We start from the raw sequence: 21,173 nt of genomic DNA, 5'->3' as shown, positions 1-21,173 counted from the left end.
TGATCTAAAATCCCAGGGCTGTGGAGTAAGTACCCATTGCTTGAATTTTAGCAGTTTCCCAGAAGTGATTACACATCTGAGTAAAATCGGTACGACGACTCCTGAGTTCTCTGAGCTAGGCAGCCCTTGCTGTGGTTAATGACAAATGAATGTGGGAGGAATCTTTAATACAATAGCAAGTAAGATAATACATGCTAGAGGAAAGGAGGTAACAATAAAGAAGGAAAGATCCTTTTGGCTTATGTCCTTGCATGCCATCATATCTCTGCAAAGGAGCTTATTGAACTAGAATATTTCCAGAATGTCAGTATGCACTCCACATACCTGATTTTATTTACCACTTTGCTGAAAACGTATAGCATGTTCCTTAGAAGTCTTGTTAGAACTCACATGTGAAACAGGCAACTTGGAGACATCGTAGCTTGATGTGCAGTTGATTGGTAAAATATCATTCATCCTCACTGATACTTTGGTTATGTTCCAATAGACTTTGCGACTAGCTCTTGGGCTGCTATGGGTTTTCCCGTCTTTCACTGTTTTTCCCAGTGTCTTTAAAATTGATCCCTGTTGTAAGATATTAAAACAGTGGGAAACTAATTTCCAAGGAGCTTAGTGGATTTTCTGCCTTAGATATCAAAAGAAGCAAGTTAGAGTCCAAAAATCCTTAACTGTTGTAATTCCATCCACCTCTCTGAAGCTAGGAGATTTTTAGATATAAACCCTGCTCAGAGCTATCTTTCTACAACTGAAATGCCAGTGCACTGACCCCGATTTCAACTGCATGCCCTGCCACAGTGCTTATTAATGAAATAAGCAAACATGGAAGTGTCTGAATTTTTCTTTTTTTTTTTTTTTCTCATCCCCCAACAAACCTGCAGTCATTAAGTGCCATCGTGAGAGTGGAAATGGCTTGTTAAAAAGAAAAGCCCTGATTTTTTTTTTTTTTTTTAATGAAGAATACCATCACGAGTAGGCTATGATTAATACACATAATTGAGACAAATTGCAGCTAACTGCAGAAAAGCATCTCCCAGCTGTTGACAGAAGGAAATTGCTGACAGGCTTTTTCCATTCAATGAAGAAAAGAGAGAGAGAGAGAAAGGAACTTTACCCAGCCTGTGTAAATACATGGCCATTGCTTGCACATGCATGTACAAAAGCACTCACGCAACCAGCATGCATGTATGTCATCATGTGTGTATCTGTTTGCATGTACAGAACTGGCATATGTGCAGGTGCCAGCCCGAGTTTTGCATATGTATAATGACTGTATCTCTGTGTACAGTCATTATACGTACGCATGTCTTATCCTTCCATGTCTGTGGATGCCTGCTTTGCTGAACAGGCTGTGTGCCCACATGCAGTGTGACTGTAATGCCAATTTAATGAGAAGTGCCCTGGAGGCACTCTGAGCTCCCCCAGAGAGAGAGAGAGAGAGAGAGAGAGAGAGGGCTCTAGCTGCACATGTGCTTGCACACATGAAGTTGTGTATTCACATGTGAAACAGAGACCCTAACTTCTACAGGGAGCCTTTCCTCAGGCTTTATCTTTAGAAGGCTAAGGCAGGCTCATTTTTGGCTTTTAAAATGTCTTCCACCACTACCTTTCTGTCCCTTTCACTTTTTGTCTTTCATGCTCCCTATCCATCATTAACAGCCTAAATAGAAAACACTTACATACAAGAGATGAGTCTGAAGCTAAGAGAGTCATCTTTGATTGAAATGCCATACAGATGGCTAATGGGCGTATGCCAGAGCCTTGCCTGGTTCCGAAAGTTGCTCTGGAGACAACTGCTAAGACAATCAACAAGTGAGTTGCATCAATTGTTTTGTGATACAGATTTGTCATGTATGGATCATTTGTAGCTGGTCCATCCAGTGATCTTCTCCCGCACAATCATGTGGTTGTTCCAAAGCGGGCAACCCATTGCGCTGGGTGGGCCACAGGAATGCTAGTGAGTAGAAGGCAAAGTTAGAGACCCTCCAGCCAGATTGTTAGTAAGACCTAGCAAAATGATTAGCAAAATCTGCTGTTGATTTCTTAATCTGAGCTTCTACTGGCCACTTCGTAAGGGCATTTTGACTTATTTGGAATCAAGCAGGAACATCAGGTATGAGTTATTTCCCATGTATCTGCCTTTAAAGCTGGTTGCTATGATATGGTGCCACATAGTAAAAAAATAAAAAATAGTTCTTCCTGTTCTGGTTCTGCCCATTCAAATACAGCTGTGAAGTCTGTTTGCAACCATATGCATATTATAAGGGCTATGAAAATAACCTGCTTAAACTGTTCCCTAATCTGTTATTCCCCTTCCCTTTGTGTGGGTGTGCACTGTAAACACATCAATATGAAGCAGCTGGCAAACAAACATTCCTTTATCAGAGGTGTATGCTGATCCCAGTGGAAGCTTAACAGCTCAGGCAGGCAGATGCAGCAGTAGGGAAGTAACTGATAAACTCAGATGTTACAGGTTATGGATTGTGTTTGTGAGTTAATGATTTACAGAAGATGCAACCAAGGGGGTGAAAGAGAACTGAAGCTGTTGACATTTGAAGTTCAATGCAGGAAACGGTGCATTCATCTTTAGCACTACCCAGAGAGCTTGGGAAGGGTCCCAGAACATTTTAGTGAAAAACCTGAATGCTGAAAGAATTTAAAATAATATCAGGTGAGTGCTGCAGGAAGGGGGGTAGCTGACTCAGGCTATTGCCATAATAACAAATCACTTCGAGGCAAGCTAGACTAGGAATTTACCTATTCCAAAACAACCACATGTGTACCCTTGTAATTCTAAGGGAAAACAAGCCAACTTAACATATTCACATTGAGGTGTGAGCTGCTATGCGTTTACTGAAGGGTAAGGCAATGCATGTGGGCAGCTTCCATGAAGCAGCCGATGTGATGCCTTCTACACGCTTGCCTGTTGCACAGAAACAGAACTGTTTAGCCTCTCGGTCAGGGTCGCCGCTTGTTGTGCAAAAGCCAAGTCTGCCATTGCTGCAATTTCTTTCTGCCCCTTTAAACTTCCCTTGCAGCTAAAAAAGATTATATACTCAACCGCATTTTAGTCCTCAGTAGTTATACAATGTTGATGCAGAGCTATATGCACAAGATACAGTCTGCTCTAGAAAGAGCTCTATTTATGTATGGGTTGTAGCAATTTATTTTTTATAGAGGTGAAAAAGCAGGCAGAGGTGCAGTCTGAAGGCTCGTATGCCTGCAGGACCACAACATGTTGAAGGATAAGCAGGACTGGCCGTGGTGCCCATGTCCTTCGTCGCAGCCTGTTCTGAAAGGTGCTTGCATGACTATCAGAAATTGTAGTTTGTTGACAATTACAATTCCCGTCAAGGATCATTTTTTGTCTTGTGGGGTCTGGCAATCGCAGTTCTGCCAAATGAAGCAATTTCAGCACGTCCTTATAAACCACACTAGAATTACCTAGGACTAAAGGTACTTTATGGAGTTGTTGCAGTTCTTGTAAGAGCTTGAAAATGAGTTCTTAGTTCACCCCCACTGAGAAACAGAATCTTAGGGACCAACAAGCTTGTTCTGCCAGATGCAGTGAAGTCTTAAGGTCAGCGCTAACATTTGTCTGCTGTTATCTCTGCAACTTGAGAACTTTTTTTTAAACTAGCAGTCCTTGTAGAGTCCATTCAAGGAGATGTTGCTGATGAGGAGGGCACCAACTCTGTCTTACGACTTATACATCACAGTATGGTCAAGCCAAACAGATTGCAGAAGTTTGAAATATAGCTAGTCATCTATAAGACAAAGAAACAGGAAAGTGTTGCTCTAGAAATGTGTATAGAAAGCAGCAGGGATAACTGTGATCCTCTGTGGGCTGCAGATAGGGGAGCTTAAAGTTGAGTCATCAGGTAACTGTACAAAAGCTTTCACTATTGGTATGTACTGTTTGCAGTGATTTCTCTTGCTCCTTTGTCCTCCTGAAGTAGTTAAGTTACACAGTTTCCTTTTTCTGGGATTGAAGTTTCGTTACAAGCAAGAAAAATGTAAAATAGGGGAAAATATTTAATGGAGTTTCTTTATTTTTTCCAAGTCTAACTGCCTGAATGTAAGGATAAAACTGCATATATACATATATATAGGTAGATCAATTATATAAATTAATATAATTATATATTATTTCCCTACCTCTTATTTTTCTTGGCTCTGCAGAACAAACACAGTTCTGAGAAAATAAGTTTTATATTGTTCTGATGCATGTATTAACAGAACAGCTTTTAAAATTACATTGTCAAGGACAAATTCTACCAACAGTCCTCCTCCAGCAGCTCCATAAGAGATCATGGCGTTCTGAAAGAATGAGTAGAACTTGGTCTGCCAAAATTCTGTTGCTAGAGATAGTGTGCAAAAAGATCCCAGCTTGTCTTTGACTCCACAAAGTAGTGGCAGACCTAGCAGTTACATGGGAAACAACCCCACCTATTTTTATTTGAACTGAGCATGTTTGACCAGATAGCTGTCAAGAGACAATTAACCTGGAGGCTCTGGAGGTTACTTTGTCAAAGTTTGTTTTCACAGTTGTCTTGTATTTCAAAAATAGGGATCCTTTCAACGTAGCAGCAGCTTCAGTAATCCCTCACCCTGGCTATATACAAGTATATACAAGGGTTTCCCTCTGGGTCTTGACCAAAAAGGCCATTCTTCCTTCCCAAAACCTCTGACCAGCTTTCAGTTCCAAAATGGCAAGACCCTAGTGGCAGTGGGTTAATTGAGTTGTTAAAGTGTGGGGAAGCTTGAAGAGGGACAGCACTTCAGTAAAACAGGGGTTGGAAAATATAAAATATACAAGTCCCCCCAGTATTTAGCTTAGAATAAGAGTCTTTGCTATTTAAAACAAAACAAAACAAAACACACCCCAGAACACAAAACCACACAGAAATCAAGACCCTCCAGGGTGAACTCATCTCCAGAAAAATAATGGCAGCACATTTCTGGACTGAAAGAGAAACGCATTTTTCAACAGTAGTTGTAACACAAGGGCTGTGTCACATTTCCTGCAGGGAGACTTGAAAAGTCATTTTTACAGAAGTTGGGCTTTGCTTGTAAGAGTAAGAATTACATCAGTTCTGACCTTCTAGCAACAAGCTTAGGAAAAATAACCTGAACACAGATACCAGCATGATTGCTGCCTTACATCCGGTGGTATACCTTCACTGATTACCATAAAACTACCCCTAGTTTTTACCAGGGCCAGTGGGTTCAGAGTTTGGCTTATAACATTGAAGAGAAATATTGATTTGTCTGTTGTTTTTTAGTTTTGTTTTTTTTTTTTAAGTTGATATCCAGTGTTGATAACTTGTACATGGCTTTAATAAGATCGTGCTACCCAGTAGCTTGAACTAATGAAAACAGCTGGGCTCATTCTTGGTGGTGTCCCATCAGGTATGAAAGTAATTTCATTGATGATATGGAATTACTAATTTTGAATGAACTGATAGAATAGCTATGATTTGTTATTCCAAATATCATAGATAATTTCATGAATTTATGAAATCAAATGAGCTGATAACTATTTAAAGATATTTACAGTGTAGACTAAGCATGAATTTTTATTGATTTGAAATAAGTGCATATAATCTGTATATAGCAAAAGATCACATGGAAATAGCCTTGGAACAATTACAACCACGATATAACTTCTTTAGTTGAATACAAGAAATCTCCACCATAATGGAATATTTATTTTCAAAATCTTCTTGGTTTGGTGGGGTTTGAAGAGATCTTGTATACTTCCAGTGATTAGCCAGAATACTTTTGCCCAAGTACCTTTTCTGTTCATCATCATCTTTACCAGTTAGAGATGCTAAACTGAAACATTTGTTGCACTACTGCTGAGCTTCCTCCATTATCTGACTTCAGATGACTTTCTCTGTACCTCTTAGCCCACTCCTATTTTCTCAGTCTTTTCTGGATGGCATGTAAAATCTTCAAAAGCATGCTTATTTTTCCACAAGTGCCTAGATGAATTAATGCTGTGTCCAGATGATTTTTGCGGAGCTTCTTGCAAACTTTTATTCTCTGAACTTTCATCAGTGTCATCTAGCTCCCATTCTGTACATATAGGGAGTTACTAAAATGGAAGAGCCATGTCCCTTTTAGTCTCTGTTATTGCAATGCAATGATAGTAAAAACCCAAACCACTTGCTAATATTAAGCTGTGCTGTCTTTTGCACATACAGGGAGACTACTGCCAAAAGATTGATGTTTACTTTTTCAAGATAGCACATGAATTCTCTGTGCCTAGGATTTGCTCTTGAAACTTCATGTTGATCTTGATCTTCAAGCATGTTGGTGGCATGCAACTATTACAGAAAATCATGTTAGTGAAGAGAGACTTCAGAAAATGCAGTATGTATGGTTTGCCCAAGTCTCTTGCGCTGAGCTGTCAGCAGAGCTGAGAACAAGCAGATTTTCTCTGAGCATTTCCTGAGCAGTAAATCCTTTGGACGACTGACTAGACCATCCACTTTATGTTCAGGTGTTTGTGCCTTCCAAGAAAAGCAGTCTCCTGCTTACTTGGAACTGGAGTTGCACTCTTCATGGGATGAGCCTCCTTGTCATTATTAGAAGAGACTATTTGAAAGGTTTTATTATTTTTGTGGTTCCTAACTCAGGTGTATCCAATTTAGTTCTTTTAATGAATGTATTTGTCTATGTGCTGTTAGGAGCCAGTCCCACAACAGCAGAGGTATAGGATGGCAGGGTGATAACTTGTCTTTGCCTCCTCTGCTCTATGTGTTTTTGTTTTCTGGTAAAGATCTTTGCTCCTTCTATCAGCTTTGCATACATTTATACAGATGTGTATGTATCTGTGCATGGGCTTAGTGTCATTATACGCCTCACAAGTGTTTCCTGTCCTCTCTGCTTTCCTTTCTTGTTTTACATGGGCTGTGTTTCTGCACATAGCTTTGCTACAGCCAAGCCATAAAGAAGATTATAAAGTGTGTGCATGGCAAAATAAGATGGAATCAAACCCTTATATAGCTGCTCTCTGTCTTTTATGTGCATCATTCTCTCCTTTCTGTCTGTAGCGCTGTTTGTAGCGGTTTAGAGTCTTCCCTTTCTTCAGCTTTGTTTTCAGCATTGTGTTAATTGTTTGTAGTGTATGGGTTTTTCAGCAGCGTGCAGTGGGAAAGGTCAGCTGTCAGAAACAGGCCTGTCCACAACTGATAAGGCATTTGAGAGATTGGATTTGACTCATTAAGCACCTTCCCTGTAGATGTGGAATCTGCTGTGCTGCAGAAAAAAACCCTAAAGTTGGAGCATGCGCCAGAAACACTGGCACGCCCTCTCTCTTGCCCCTGCATGCAATGCTGGAGCTCTTTACGCTTCCACCACGCTTGCATCCTCACACACTGTGGATATCTATGCTTACAACCTGAGATTGTGTGCCTTCACGCCTGTCTTTTCACCTGGTCAAGACGCATATTCATTTTCCCTGTGTACATAGGTGTGTGTGTGTGTGAGTTCTCATGCGTGGGTGCCCTGAGGTTACATGGGGGAGATGCATTTCATTCTTGCCCTCTTACATGTACAGAAAGGTGTACAGGGATGTTAATTCTCTCACATTTTGTATGTGTGCATGCACAGCTGTTCCAAGCAGGTTTTGTGTGTTTCTCACCCTCTTGTAAATCTCTTCACTGTAATGCATGCTTCCTTTCATGCTGTAAAAAGGGCAGATGTCTTCATGTGTATATATCATGGTTTTTTTTCAGATGCACTTTATCTGCCTTTCCATAGAAATATGCTGTGCAGCTGTACTGCCTCTACCTGCATATACACATCCACTGTGCTGGTAAAGACACATGAACTTGCTGCTGTATAGACAAGCAGAAGCCTAGCCTGTTTCTCATTGCATACAAATGCACACATTTTTGCCTCTAATTACTGGCCAAAGCTGCTCTGCCAGCTTGTAGCAGTCCCTTGCCTGTGGCTTTGTTTTGAGAAGAATCGTTGTGCCTCAAATTGGGTTTGGATACTGCTACTTCCATAAATGGCCTTAATGATATCGCACAGCGAGCATAAATGAAGGGCAACAGTAGTGTTTGGCAGTGCATTTTGATACCGTGGTGGTACGTGTGGGGTTCCACACGTACACGCTTTCTAATAATACTAAAGCTGGGAGGAGCTGATGTAACCACGGCCTGTGTGATAGCTGCCCTGCCCCGCTCTGCATCTCTTCCATCTTCCACTTTTGCTTTTCACCTTTCTTCGCGTCTCCCCTTTCCCATGGGTATGGTTTTCAATACCACTCGCTGGTATTGAAAAGGGTAATTTTGTGAACCGTTATTGTGTCATTACAGTGATTAGTGTTAACTATTTTTCTATTCATGCATTCGTGCTGGAAGGATGCCCAAAGGGCTCCCAGATCCAACAGCAAGCGTGACGCTTGCTAGAAGGCTGCTGCTAACACAAGCACGTATGTGTGCAGAAGGGCACACACACACACCTCTTACAGTGCTGTCTGCTCCTGTCCTTCCAGCTGCTTTCTTTGAGAGCTTTCAGCAGTTTTCTAAAATAATGCCCTTCAATGGAAGCAGGAATTTCTCCTCCTGCCAGGTTCCTTAGATGTGCTTTTGCTCTGAATGTATTTTCCAACTTACTTTCTCTCAGTGTTGGTGTAAATCTCTGTTCATTCCTGCAGTCAGTCTTGGAAGATTCCCACCAACAGTCCCCATGTTTTTTCCCAAGCAGGACCAATCCATGTAGGGAAGAATGCTGTAGATACCTAACATTCTTCTCCCTAACGCCGTGGCTTTTTATTAAGGTTGGAAGGTTTGGGGAAGACCTTGTCTTCAGTATGGTAAGGAAAAAAGGCCAGAAGTGCATCCTGTTTTATTAGCTGAGTATTAGTGCTCTTGAATCTATACCCAATAATAAACAGGTCTAAATACTTAGCATCAGGATTAGTATTTGGTGTTTGACTTCTGTTTTTTAATGGGCTAGAAGAGTAAGGGTGGTGTGAAACTGGGAATTGCGACTGCATGCAAATTGCTGTCTTAGGTGGCGAGTATAATGTTGCTTGTTGGCCTGCAGGTTGCTTCAGTTTTTATAAAAACTTGGTCTGTATAAAACAATGGTACTTTTGTTCGACAGAGTATGTAACACAAAAAGCTGGTGAATTAAGAGCTTAGCCGTACGCTCGCATGCTCTTACCCTGCTGTACCATCATGCATGTTCTACACAGAAGGGCAGAGGGGGCTGGGTGACAACCCAACGGTAGAGATACTTGTATGAGAGCAAGGCTGGTGAATGTTAAATCTTGAGTTTTCTGTTCATGGTGCTGCGATGGTCTCTCTGGTCAGTTTGCACTTTGCTGAATGTTCAGTCCATAAGGAAACATTTATGCTGGGTGGTATGTTCAGATCCTGGCACCCTTATTTTTTAGAATGATGCACCAGAAAAATAAGTAAATTAGAAGAAATGCAGAGCAGAATAAAAGCATAAGAAAAAGTTAAGTACAGCAACAATGGGAATTGTCCTCACCCATGCTCAGCAGTGAGAAATCTCGAGGACTTCTTATGCTCAGCACTTCATCGTGGTATCTGAGCTCTTGATAAAATTAGTAGCAACATCTTGCTTTTCCTGCATTTTCTGGAGCTGGGAGTGAGAATAACAAAATTGTTCAGAGATATGAGAAGAAAAAAGCAAAACAAATTGTGAATTTATGTGAATATATCAAATTGTTTTGGGTAAATTATTTTTAAAATGAATGTATTCAGCATCATTCATTTCAAAATAAACGTTTCATACTTTTATTTGAAAATGGAGCTCTACTTTTTAAAGCAATGTGTTTTTAAGGAAGTGTAAACTAAAATGGTTAAATTTCATTTTCAGTTAAGCAAGACATTGTCACAAGATTGTATTATGTCCCTTTGGCCCGTTGATCAGATTATAAATAATGTATGAAACTCTAAGTACGTAGTGCCACAGTCAGACTGCTGCTTGGAGTTTATTGATTTTTGTGCAAATGGCAGACAATGCAACATCAGACACTGATAACGGAACAGTTGTCCGTACTTACCAAACACTGGACAGTAGCTGGAGAGAGGGATGCCCAGCACACTCTGTAAGCTGTGGGTACTCTGGATGGACATACAGCTTCTCCTCATGGCTGTGCAACACTTCTTGTTTTGCAGAGAAGTTTCATTAAACTCATAGAGCTTTCGTTTTCCCATAGGTCTCATGGACTTAACCTATATTTTTGTTATCTTTGTAGTACAGATGGAGGCAGCTAAGGTTAATTAAGTGCCTCAGGTTGCACAGTAAATCAGTGGCAAAGTCGAGGATAGAATGCTTAGATTCTGACTTCTACACCTGCAGTTTGTCATTTAGATCAATTTTGGTGGGCAATTTAAAAGGTGATGTTATATGCTATAATCTTTTGTAGATATATGTCATCCTATTTATTCATTTTCATTATTGTAGAACTTACTCTTGTTATCAAAGCATTTTAGCTAAAACATTTTATGAATGCTTTTTTCAGCTATTTTGTGTGGTATTGGAGCAAATGATGCCAGTGGGTGGTTTGTGTACTAAATACTTCACTTGCGTAGGTTCAGATTCTTCTTCAGACCCTTCTGTTTTCTGCTTCCCTTCAGAAAAAAAAGACAGAAAAGGTGCTTCAGAGAGTCAGCAAGGGATCTGTGGATCATAGTGTTAATCTAGGTTTAAATAATCTCTCTCTATGCAGGATATGCTGACTAACTAGGAGATTTTCTGTGATACATCTGATTATTTTTTCTTCTCAGAAGAGGTTTAATTGAAAGGACTGCAATATAGTGTTGAGTGAAGAAGAGTCTTCCAGGCTTGATAAGCAAAATAGCCTTTCATTTGTGTGAATTTTCGTTTGTTTAGATGATATGAACTTCAGCTGTGTATTTAATAGCTGCATAGTCCAGAAATTTAAAGCAGTCATGCTTCTAATAGACTACTAGCTCTATCATCAATATGTGAAAATGATAAATGGAAAGTCTTTTATACATTCTCCATTAGATAGTGCATGTCAGCTGTTTGAGGATCAGGAGCCTAGGTGATATTCCTCCTTTCTTTGAGTTAAAGGTTCAGGCATTGTCATGTCTGTTCTCAGTCTTTGCTGTGCGGTGGCCTAAATTCATCAGGAGAGCTTAGTCATTTTGCAGGGCTGGTTCTGGGCCTCTTAAGCATGGTTTGCAGTACAGTGGGTCAGACTATCCTCTGTGTTGGAGCCAGCCCAAAGAACATTGTCCAAGGATGCAGGCAGCAGCAAGCAGAGATGGAACTTGCGGCTTGTGAGCCTGTTGTGCAATATCTTTAGAGAAAGCAGTTCTTCCTCCTGTTTTCATTATTGCTTTGGAGCTCAGAAAAATAATAGATTAGTCAGGTTTGAAAAAAAGAGGAATGTTCATTGTATTGCCAAGTCTTGATCTCTTCAGGGCTTAAATTTGAGGACCTTTTAACAAGCATTTTCCTTTAGACTTGAAAGGTAATGTGTAAAACAGCAGATAATGGAGGAGAGGGCATGATTCATGCTAGGCATTTGGTGTTCTCTGGTGTAACATAATGCTTCCTTTGCTCTTACTGGTGAGATGAAAGAGCTTTTTGGGCAAGATCAGAGCTGCTACATTATGTGCAAAATTTGAGTTCAGTGCTGAAAGAGCACTGACTAAGTGCATCTCACCACTGATTTGGGCTCCTAGGCTACATTGCTCTTCACATCTCTTAAACATGACGAGAGATGTTGCCCTCCATTGATTCTTACCTACACAGTTTCTGATGCTCTTACTGTGATTCTTCTCTGCTTCTGAGTTACAAATTATGTAGATACAATAAGTGAGAATGAAGGGCCTGAGGAAACAATACCTGACACTATCTCTGGATAATCTAACATTACCCAGAATGGTTTAAAGCTAGTAAGCATTTGGGAAACTACTCTTTTTATTGTGGGACTCCATCTCAGCACTTAAACTTCTCCATTATAACCTCTTTCTGCATTTTTACAGACAATTTTTTTTTCCAACAGCAAAAATTATTTTTCTTCTGAAAATTTATTCCCATAACTTCCTTGGGGTTAGAAGTCATATTCTCTTTATATGGTTTTATCAATGCAATCAGTTTAGTCGTCTCATTATGACGTTAGGATGACTTAGATGTTCTTACTTTACAGTTTGTGGAGTATAAATGCAGTATATGATATGACTCTCAAAGCTCTGTGTGTCAGTATCACTGTTGGCGATGCTTCGTGCATAGAATGTTTCACACACTATTTCTTATGCATCTAAATAATTAACCTCTGTGAGACTTTTCAAACAAATATTTGCTTTTGACTATTGAGAGCACAGAAGTGTGTATGTGAGGTAGGGACCTTATGAGAGGGTTTGATTAGTGGTGTCACTGATTCAAGCAGGTGGTATGAAGAATGATCAGACTAGAAAAAGCAGTACTATTTGGATGTATTATTTTTCCTGCCCACAGGCTAGAAAGGAGGAATGGAACAAAAGGATTTGGACAACTTAATGGAGGATGCAGTAATCTGCTATTGAGCTATTACCAGAGTCTGTCACCATCTCTTTAAAATAACAGCCTGATTGTTACTAAACTATCCAGCTTTGTTTTAACAACATGAATCTGGGTCAGCTGCTTTGACTGCTTCTGAGGGCTTTCATTAGAGTTTCAGCATCCAGTTGCTGGACAACTCTTTTGGATGATGTTGGAAATAGTTTGCTTTTTCTGTCCTTCAGAGGTGTTGGCTGACTTCTTTTCTGTGACATTTGATGTACAGTTTCTCCTCCTCTAACCTCTGAGGGAACATCAGATACATGTGAAAGCAACTCATGGAACATAAATTGTTCATTGTTCTGTAATGTGTTTGAGGATCATAGCTATTATAGGTGACTCCCAGGACAACCCTTCTGTCCAGAACAGAATTATCTCCTGCCAGAGTTTATAGGTGTTTGCCTAGACTGGGATTCTGCCCCATCCTTGAGGAGGGACTGCCTTGATCTCTAATGGCTCATCATCTAGAACAGCTGTGAAGTCTATTTTCCCCTTAGTTAACATGATTCATGTCTAGAATTTATTCTTGACTGAAGTCAAAAGGTTTCCTACGGCTCAGTTATAATTTTAAAACTTTAGGTCTGTTGTTTATGGTGTAATAATTAGTATCAAAGGGAAGACAAAGATATATGTGCTGGTGCTAAGACAGCTATGCAGTGACAAAGCAGGAATACCTGTTAATTTCAGCAGTACAGAAAGACTGCCAGAAAATTTCTTCCCAGAAACACTGAGTTCAGTTGTGCTTGCTAGGATCATGATCTTAGCCAGCCTTGCCATCAGAAATAGATGGTTTCCTTGTGTGTCATGCTGCTGCCCACGTGCAGTAAGTTCGTAGCCATTGCATAGTACGGCTCTACTGTAGTACTCCACTGATTCCACTAGCATTCCTCAGGTGAGGAAGGCTCATCATTCAAGCAGCAGGACCAATGCTGTAGTGAGAACTTCTGCCTTTTTTACCTCCTTGCACTTAGGCCTTCTGTGTAGCTGTATCTTATAACATACATCTTTATTGCACTAACTTAATTATCTATCTACAATAACTTTTGAGTCCATTGTTATATTTTCTTCTGTGTTCTGAATTAATAGTGAGGTTGATTGGTTGGTTGTTTTGGTGGTTTGTTTTTTTTTTTTTTTTTTTTTTTTTTTACTGCCATGGTGGATGATAGTCCTCTATTTTAATAACAGCAGTACTGTGGTTAGTGGCCAACTTCAGAAGCAGGTTTTTCTTAAGCAAGTTCCATACCTGTAAGATTTTCCTAAGTTACAGAGAACTGTTAAATACTAGGGGAAAAAAAGTTCCTGTAAATACTATTTTCCTTGTTGACCTCTGTTTGAGAGAAGGTCAAGGGAGTACCCAACTGTTCTGCTGCCTCCATCATTAATGCACCCTGCTTTGGCAGAGAAGCCTGATGCTTGACAGTATTAGACCATTCCTAGGTTATCAAACAGCACCAGCTCTTCTGTGCAAAGCCCAGCAAACCACTCAGATAAGGTAAATACCACAAACAGTGGGGTGGTTGTTAATTCTAAGCAGTACAGAGAATTTGCTGTTCTCACTGACAGAAGACATGCTCCAGTATTGGCTGTAAACCAAACCCCAATGACAGAGGTAGAGACTGCCTCGGAGTACACCTGTAAAGCAGTGAGTTTTGACAGAAGGTGAGCAAGTGAGCCAGCTGATTTTTATTTTTAAAAGAACTACCTGAAGTTTTTTTTCAGTAGACTTCAGGGAAGTCACTCTCTATTTTATATTTTCCTAAATATTTCCTCATTTTATCTGAGGCCAGACTTCCTAACTGTGATGTGAAATGCTGCTTTTGTTCAATATTAAACTTCCTGCCCTTGGGCAGAATCAGTGCTTCTAGGATTGGCTGTTTTCAGCTTCACAGACATGAAGTATTTATTTTCAGGTGTCATCCAAAACTTCAGAGGTTCCTCTGCTCCATGCTCTTTGCTGAGCTGACTTCCTAACAGGACTGGAGAAAAAAATAGGAGGTTGGTTTTCCTCCGCAAATCTGTAAGGACTTATGGAATGAGCCCAGGATTGGGAGCTAGGAGCTCCTGAACTCAGATGCTTCCTCTGCTACTGATTTTCTTGGAGGCCATGAGTAAATCCATTAAAACATCTGTGCATTGGTTTCCTCGTACATGAATCAAAATGCCAAGGTTTCTCTAGCTCCTAGTGATGTTGTGAATTCTGAATATCTGAGTCCTCCTTTGTAGAAGGAGCTTTGACAGGAACACATAGCAACAGCTTTGCACATAAAAACTGAAGTTAAAATTACTGTCTGGCTCTCCTGACTGGGTATTATAGCCATATATACGATACAGAAAGATCTCCAGTCCTTACGTGTCCTGGGAACCTGAGATTCAGCCGGCTGTCTGGTTTCTGAAGGGAAACCTAGCAAAGAGCAAGGAACTTGGCTCAGATAGTTTTGGCCATGCTTTTGTTTCTGTTCTTCAGTCTGCAGTGTGTACTGGTAGCTGATTTGGAATTTTGAACAGGTATAGATCTGAGACTTGCAAAATAGGCTTTGCAGTGGGGTGTTGATGGTAAGTGCTTAATGTGCTAGGTGTGCCTGTTAGTGATTAGTCAGAAAAGCATAACATTCTCCTGCTTCTTAAAGTGAAGGAATGACTCAGTTAAAGGAGAATGTGATGATCAGTCTTGAAGATCCTGAGTTTGACTCTGGTAATTTCTGTGAGGCGTTGAATATGTCAAGGGTTAAGTCTGTGGTCTCAGATCTTTGCAAGTCCCAGCTGTTGCAGAGATGTTAATTATGTGAGTGTGTTATAAAATAAATAATCCATTTAGATTAATATTAACAAGTGAAATGAAAGGTCTGATTTCTTACATGTGCTAAGTAACTTGGTTTCAGATTCTGATTTTTTAAAATCTATCTAGTATTAACTGAGTTAAAGATAAAATCTTGGACATCATGTATAAATCAAGAGTTTCCAAACATATTCTAAATGCTATTGTGAGTAAGCTTTATTTCATGCAGTTGTATTGTCACACTTGAACAACTGGATCATCATTTCAAGTTAATATAACTTATATATAGGGTTTCACATCCAAGCAAAAACAAGGTTTGATCTACTGTGCCATGTAACATAAATCAAGGATTCCTTGTGACTTTGAGATAGGCCTTAAGTTTTTAGCTATTTTAGGTTAGTTTTGTTGCTATGCAGAGACTCCTTAGTACACTACCACTGTATAAAGAATACAGAAGGCATAAATATCACAGAGCAATTTGTGGAGCCTTCAGAAACGTATAGCACAAGGGTCACAAGCTAACAAATAACAAGTGGTTCACCACTCTCTGGTCTTCCAGATGTCACCAGACTGTGCCTGAGAGCATATGGAAATACTGTGACACCTGCAGCCTGATTGGGGCATTTTCTCTTCTACATCATACATTGTGGAGAGGATCTGTATCCCTTTTTTCCCTTCCAGGCTCTCTGGTGATTTTTGCGTGCTTTATGCTCATAGCCATCGCATATGTCACAGCATCCTAACAGGCAGGCCAGCATGGAAAGGCTGTGCTTGGTAAAAATCCTTTCATATGGTCTGACACAGGCTACTCTGTTGTACCTTGGAGGAACACACAGTCAAACTCTTCAGCAACTGCAGCCTAATCTGTGCACTGAAGCCTTTAATGAGACTGATAAACCAGTCATCCACATGGCCACTAGTAAACTGTTCAGGAATTAGTGGTTTGGAGAATATAGTTTTAGAGTGTATGTTGACCCTGGGACTTGTGCTTATGAGACATGGGGTGGAGAGGCATGAGTTTGGATTGGCCAGTGAACCCTAGAGAGATCTTAGTGTGTGGTGATCTGAAAATTTGAATGTCTATTCCGAACAGCCACAGGAGGAAGAAAAAATCCCCATAACAACATATGAAATAGAAATAGGTGACATTGTCCCAAGAACAGGAAGGATATAAAGATGAATCAGGTCCAGAATCCTATCTATGACAAGAGTCAGTAGCAGATGACTGGAAGAAACAGATGTCATAGTTGCACACAGAGGTGGAGGGATAACACCTTATATTAAAGTGGTATAAGTAATCTCTTTCTGAATTTTCTCTGCTCTGTTTTGATGAGTCTGCAGTGGTTGTCTTAAATTACTGTTCAGATTTCTAATCTACTCTTCACCTTCTCCTTTGTGTGGAGTAGACCAGTGAGAATTCATCTAAGTGGTTGAGAAAGTGTAAATGAGCCCTATGACTGTCTTGTACTGAGTGAACAATCAACTCTTTGCACCCCTCTTCCCAAAGACGTCAAATGTGTATTCAGTGCTTTGCACATCCAGGGCTGTAGGAAAATGTCTCAGTCATAACGATCGTGTTTGACGCCTGCCCTCAGACACTGGCTATTTGATCGGAATTACCTGCAGGTGCATAGAGCCATGTGTCTGGCTTGATTGTAACACTACCTTCCAATGGATCGGGAGTGACTAAGCAGGGGAATTATCATTGTGGAGAGAGTTGTTAGGCGCTCAGCTCCAGCTTCCAGAACTGCAATCAATATCAGCCCTCTGTGCTTAAGCTGGTTGAACAGCGACACAAGCACATGCTCTCCTTCGTGGCAGTTAAATGTATTCAGAATAGAATCACAGAACCAAGTAATTGGAAGGGACCTTTAGAGGCTATGTAGTCCAACCACTAGCTCAGATCAGGTCCATTTAGAGCAGGTAGTAAAGTTTTCAGTATTTCTAAGGATGGAGATGTTACAGCCTCTCTAGGCTCTTCCTAGTGTTTGATCATCCTCAGGGTGGAACTTTTGCTTCTCATCCTTCTTCTGCACATCTCTGAGAATAATTTGGCCCTGTCTTCTCTATGCTCTCCCATTAAGTAGTTGCAGAGAGTAACAAGATTCCCCCTGAGCCCTCTCTACTTCAGGCCAAACAAACCCAGCTCTCTCAGCCTTTCCAGACCCATCACCTGCTCCAGGACCTTGAGTACCTCTCTGCTGGGCTTGCTCCAGTATGTTTAGGCCATTTTTGTAGGCAGGAGCTCAATACCAGATGGAGTACTCCAGGTATGATCTCACAAGTGTCCATTAGGGAAACAAAAACTTCCCTTAGCCTTCTTGCTGCGTTTCTGCCAATACAGTCCAGGATGTGGCTGAAAGGGCAGGCACTGCTGCCTCGTGCTCACCTTGTCCACTGGGACCTCCAGGTCTTTTTCTGTAGAGCTGCTTTTGAGTCAGTTGGCCCCCAATCCGTACTGTTGCATAGAGTAATTTGTCTTACTGTTTGCTCGCAGGGGTGTATAGCCATGCAGTAGGCTTACATAAGCATGAACATGCATTAGTGCTGCCTTCTAAGTGCCCAGATTTTTTAATGAGTTCATTTTGTGATACCCTTAGTCGAGACTGCAAAAGTCTCTGCTTAAAGCAGACCTATCACTTGAAGATGATATGTGTTCACGTTGCAACACTCTGCTGTTTTGTCGCTGCTGTTTCATGCTGCAAGGGCACGGATTTCACCATGCAGTTATTTTTCAAGAACAGCTATGACAACAAGTATTTTCCCTTCAGTCTTGTACTAACAAATTCTGGCTAATCTGTATTAGGATTGCTAAATGAGACAAAATGAAGCAGAAAAATGCTATTAATGTCAATGGCAATAGCACCAGCACTTGCCTTATGTAGCGGATTGTGAGCAATGATAGCTTGACTGCTTGTACCATCTAGTTATTCATGCTTAAGCTCACTTTCACAGCTGGGAGTCAGAAAGCTGCCGCAGTATGGAGTGGGGGGATATGTATAGACTCTATTGTAAGTATCATTTTCCCCTAGATTGCACTGGTAGGAATGGGCTACGGGCAGCTGTCCTGCAAACTTTATCTCTGTCCTGTATTTCTTCCACTGGGCAAAACTGAGGCATGCAGCTGGTTCGAGTCGCGTGAGCACAATACAGCAGCGGAGCTGCCCTGAGTGACTGTGGAAGCCCAGGTTCTGGGAAGCAGACTGCCAGCTCACGTGAAGGATTTTTATGGTATACAAATGCTGCCTCCAGTTGCTAAGAAATTATCTCAGTGGTTTTCCCTACTGTACGTGAAAGAGAGTTGTTTTTTTTTTGTTTTGTTAATGATTAAATATTTCATGTCACGTGCTCTGAATACTACCCACATGTTTATTTTTGCTATGTGAAAAGGATATGCTTGTCTAGTAGAGGTTTTCTGGATAAGGTCATCAAACAGTCAATGTCCTGAGATGTGTTTAGCAGCAACATCATTACTTACGGCTACAGACAAAATGTTTCATGTGCACTTCCCTCATGTGCTCAGAGAAGGAAACTGTAGGACACTTCACGTGGCTCTCTGGTTTGCTTGGTCTCTCATTCAGTTGAAAGAAAGGAGCAGCTCTGTCAGTATTATATCCTGGTCTCTCTCTCAGATTGCCTGGCAGATAGGTTAAGACAAGTTCAGAAGACACGAGCAATGAGTCTAAATACTAATCTTTGGAAAATGTTGGTGTCTTTTGGAACAATGTATACATAATGATTGTGTTGTGAATAGTGGAGTTTTCCATCCTTCTCCAAAAAAGGATGTGAAGAGTCTTATAGCAGTGTCTTTAAATGTATTTTTTTCTAGGCTCCACTGCGTACTTTTGAACGGTCCCTATGGTGACAGTGCTGCAGTGAAACTGAAAACACAGCGCTGAATTTCTTTGGTACCGTGGACCCTGCTGTTAATTCTCTTGATAGCCCTACTACAAAAGGAGCTGTACAGTGATTAGCGTGCCATGATATATAGTTGTATGGAACATTAACAGTGCTGTGGGATTGCTCAGAAATTTCATGATGATCTTAAATCTCTTCTTGAATGGCTGCTGAATAGTTCTTCTGTTTCCTTTTTTTTCCAGCGCGAGATGAGAACATGGCCACTTTCCGTGGTTCCGAATACCTTTGCTATGACCTCTCGCAAAACCCCATCCAGAGCAGCAGCGATGAGATCACTCTTTCCTTCAAGACATGGCAACGCAACGGGCTCATTCTGCACACTGGCAAGTCAGCTGATTACGTCAACCTGGCCCTGAAAGATGGTGCGGTCTCGTTGGTCATTAACCTGGGGTCTGGGGCCTTTGAGGCCATTGTGGAGCCAGTCAATGGCAAGTTCAATGACAACGCATGGCATGACGTTAAGGTGACACGCAACCTGCGGCAGGTAATGGTGAAGGGGAGAAAATGCTGGGGGAGGTTTTGTTCTATTTGATTAGGATGGGCAGATGGGAGAGAGTAATGGAGAAATGGGGATGCTCAGTGGAATTGCTAGATTTTCTCCACCTTTTTCTGTATCTCGATATCTAAAGGACAGTGAAAAAACATTAGTTGATCAGAGTTTATCACTCTTGTGATATCTTCATTTCCACTTTATTAATTTTCTGGTTTTTTTCTAGTTTGATTTAATTTTAAAAACTTGTGATGTAACTTTACTTTCATCTCCCTTTTCCTTTTTTTTTGTTCTCCCTTTTTTATTTTATTATTTCCTTAATTATGATTCAATCTTATCAGTAATATTCTTGTTGCATTTAATTACTGTGGGAACAGAGTCTTTTTCCAACAGCCAACACTCTACACCTTTCTCCTTTTTCTTTCAGTTTTGTTAATTGGTTTAACCATTCCCATGCTGTCATAATTCTAATTCTGGAAGTCTTTTGTTTTTCCGTTACTTTCTTTTCTTTTTTTTTGTGTGTGCACGTGAGTATGCAGGTATGCAGGCTGGAGGGTACATGTGTAATTTTAACTTTATATCCTTGGAATTAATTGGCTGGAGTCTTTCTGAGTCTTCTTGATTCTCTTTTCTTCTTTTCTTCTTTTTTTTTATTTACCCCCCTCTGCCTTCTTTCTATAATAAGATTCTACTTTATTTCTTATGTCTCTGCCTATGAGACTCTTCTGTTGGCTGTGAGGACTGGAAAAGTGGAAGGATCAAAAAAACCAAGCAAACCCAGATCAATCCAGCATTCTACAATTCCACTTTGGAAAAGTTTTTCTGATTTTGCCACTGTAGTTTTGCACATCTGCATGCTGCTTTTCTAAGCAGACAACTCTATCAGGTGATGTATTTGGTAGTAGGTTAGTCTTAAAATCCTGATGTGCCTTCCTTGTGAAATATAAATTCAGATATAAATAGATAAGATAAAATTAAACAATCTTGCTCTGAAGGCTGGTGAATATATCAAGTCACTAAGGCCCATCCACTGCATCATAAATGAGATTTACACTGAATAGGAGCTATTTGATGTCTTGCTCGTAGGTAGAAGCAGCAGAAATAGCTTGTCAACTAAGATTTTAAAAATAAATTTGTGAAAACAATATTATCTGTTTATTTACTCATTAATGTAAATATCAACACAACCCTTAATAGTTTTGTTTTGGTTTAGACAATGTCATTTGCTGAGAAAAAAGCTGTTGTGGTAACATTTTACAGGAGCTAAAATAAAAGGTATCTGTGCCAGGGATCAGAAACAGTCTCTACTAGTAGATTTCAGTGGATAATTTATCTGTTACAGGGATTTCACATATTTCTTTTAAATATTTGAGTTTGGGGCTGAAGATACTTGTCTTTCCCATGTGAATTCCTGCATTTCTACATCCT

The 21,173-nt window shown here is 40.4% G+C and overlaps 1 protein-coding gene across 1 annotated transcript in view; it reads left to right on the top strand.

Moving 5' to 3' along the window:
* NRXN3 (neurexin 3) overlaps positions 1 to 21,173 on the top strand; it is a 1,051,320-nt gene that overhangs the window by 256,829 nt on the left and 773,318 nt on the right. The window contains exon 6 of the mRNA XM_086748180.1: positions 19,438 to 19,739. Within this exon, the coding sequence (XP_086604306.1) occupies positions 19,438 to 19,739 (302 nt within the window). The remainder of the gene's footprint in view (positions 1 to 19,437; positions 19,740 to 21,173) is intronic.

Source organism: Chlamydotis macqueenii, chromosome 5 (assembly GCF_036417535.1).
Source record: "Chlamydotis macqueenii isolate bChlMac1 chromosome 5, bChlMac1.mat, whole genome shotgun sequence".
Taxonomy (NCBI): Eukaryota; Metazoa; Chordata; class Aves; order Otidiformes; family Otididae; genus Chlamydotis; species Chlamydotis macqueenii.
This window is presented reverse-complemented; position numbering and strand designations above follow the sequence as displayed.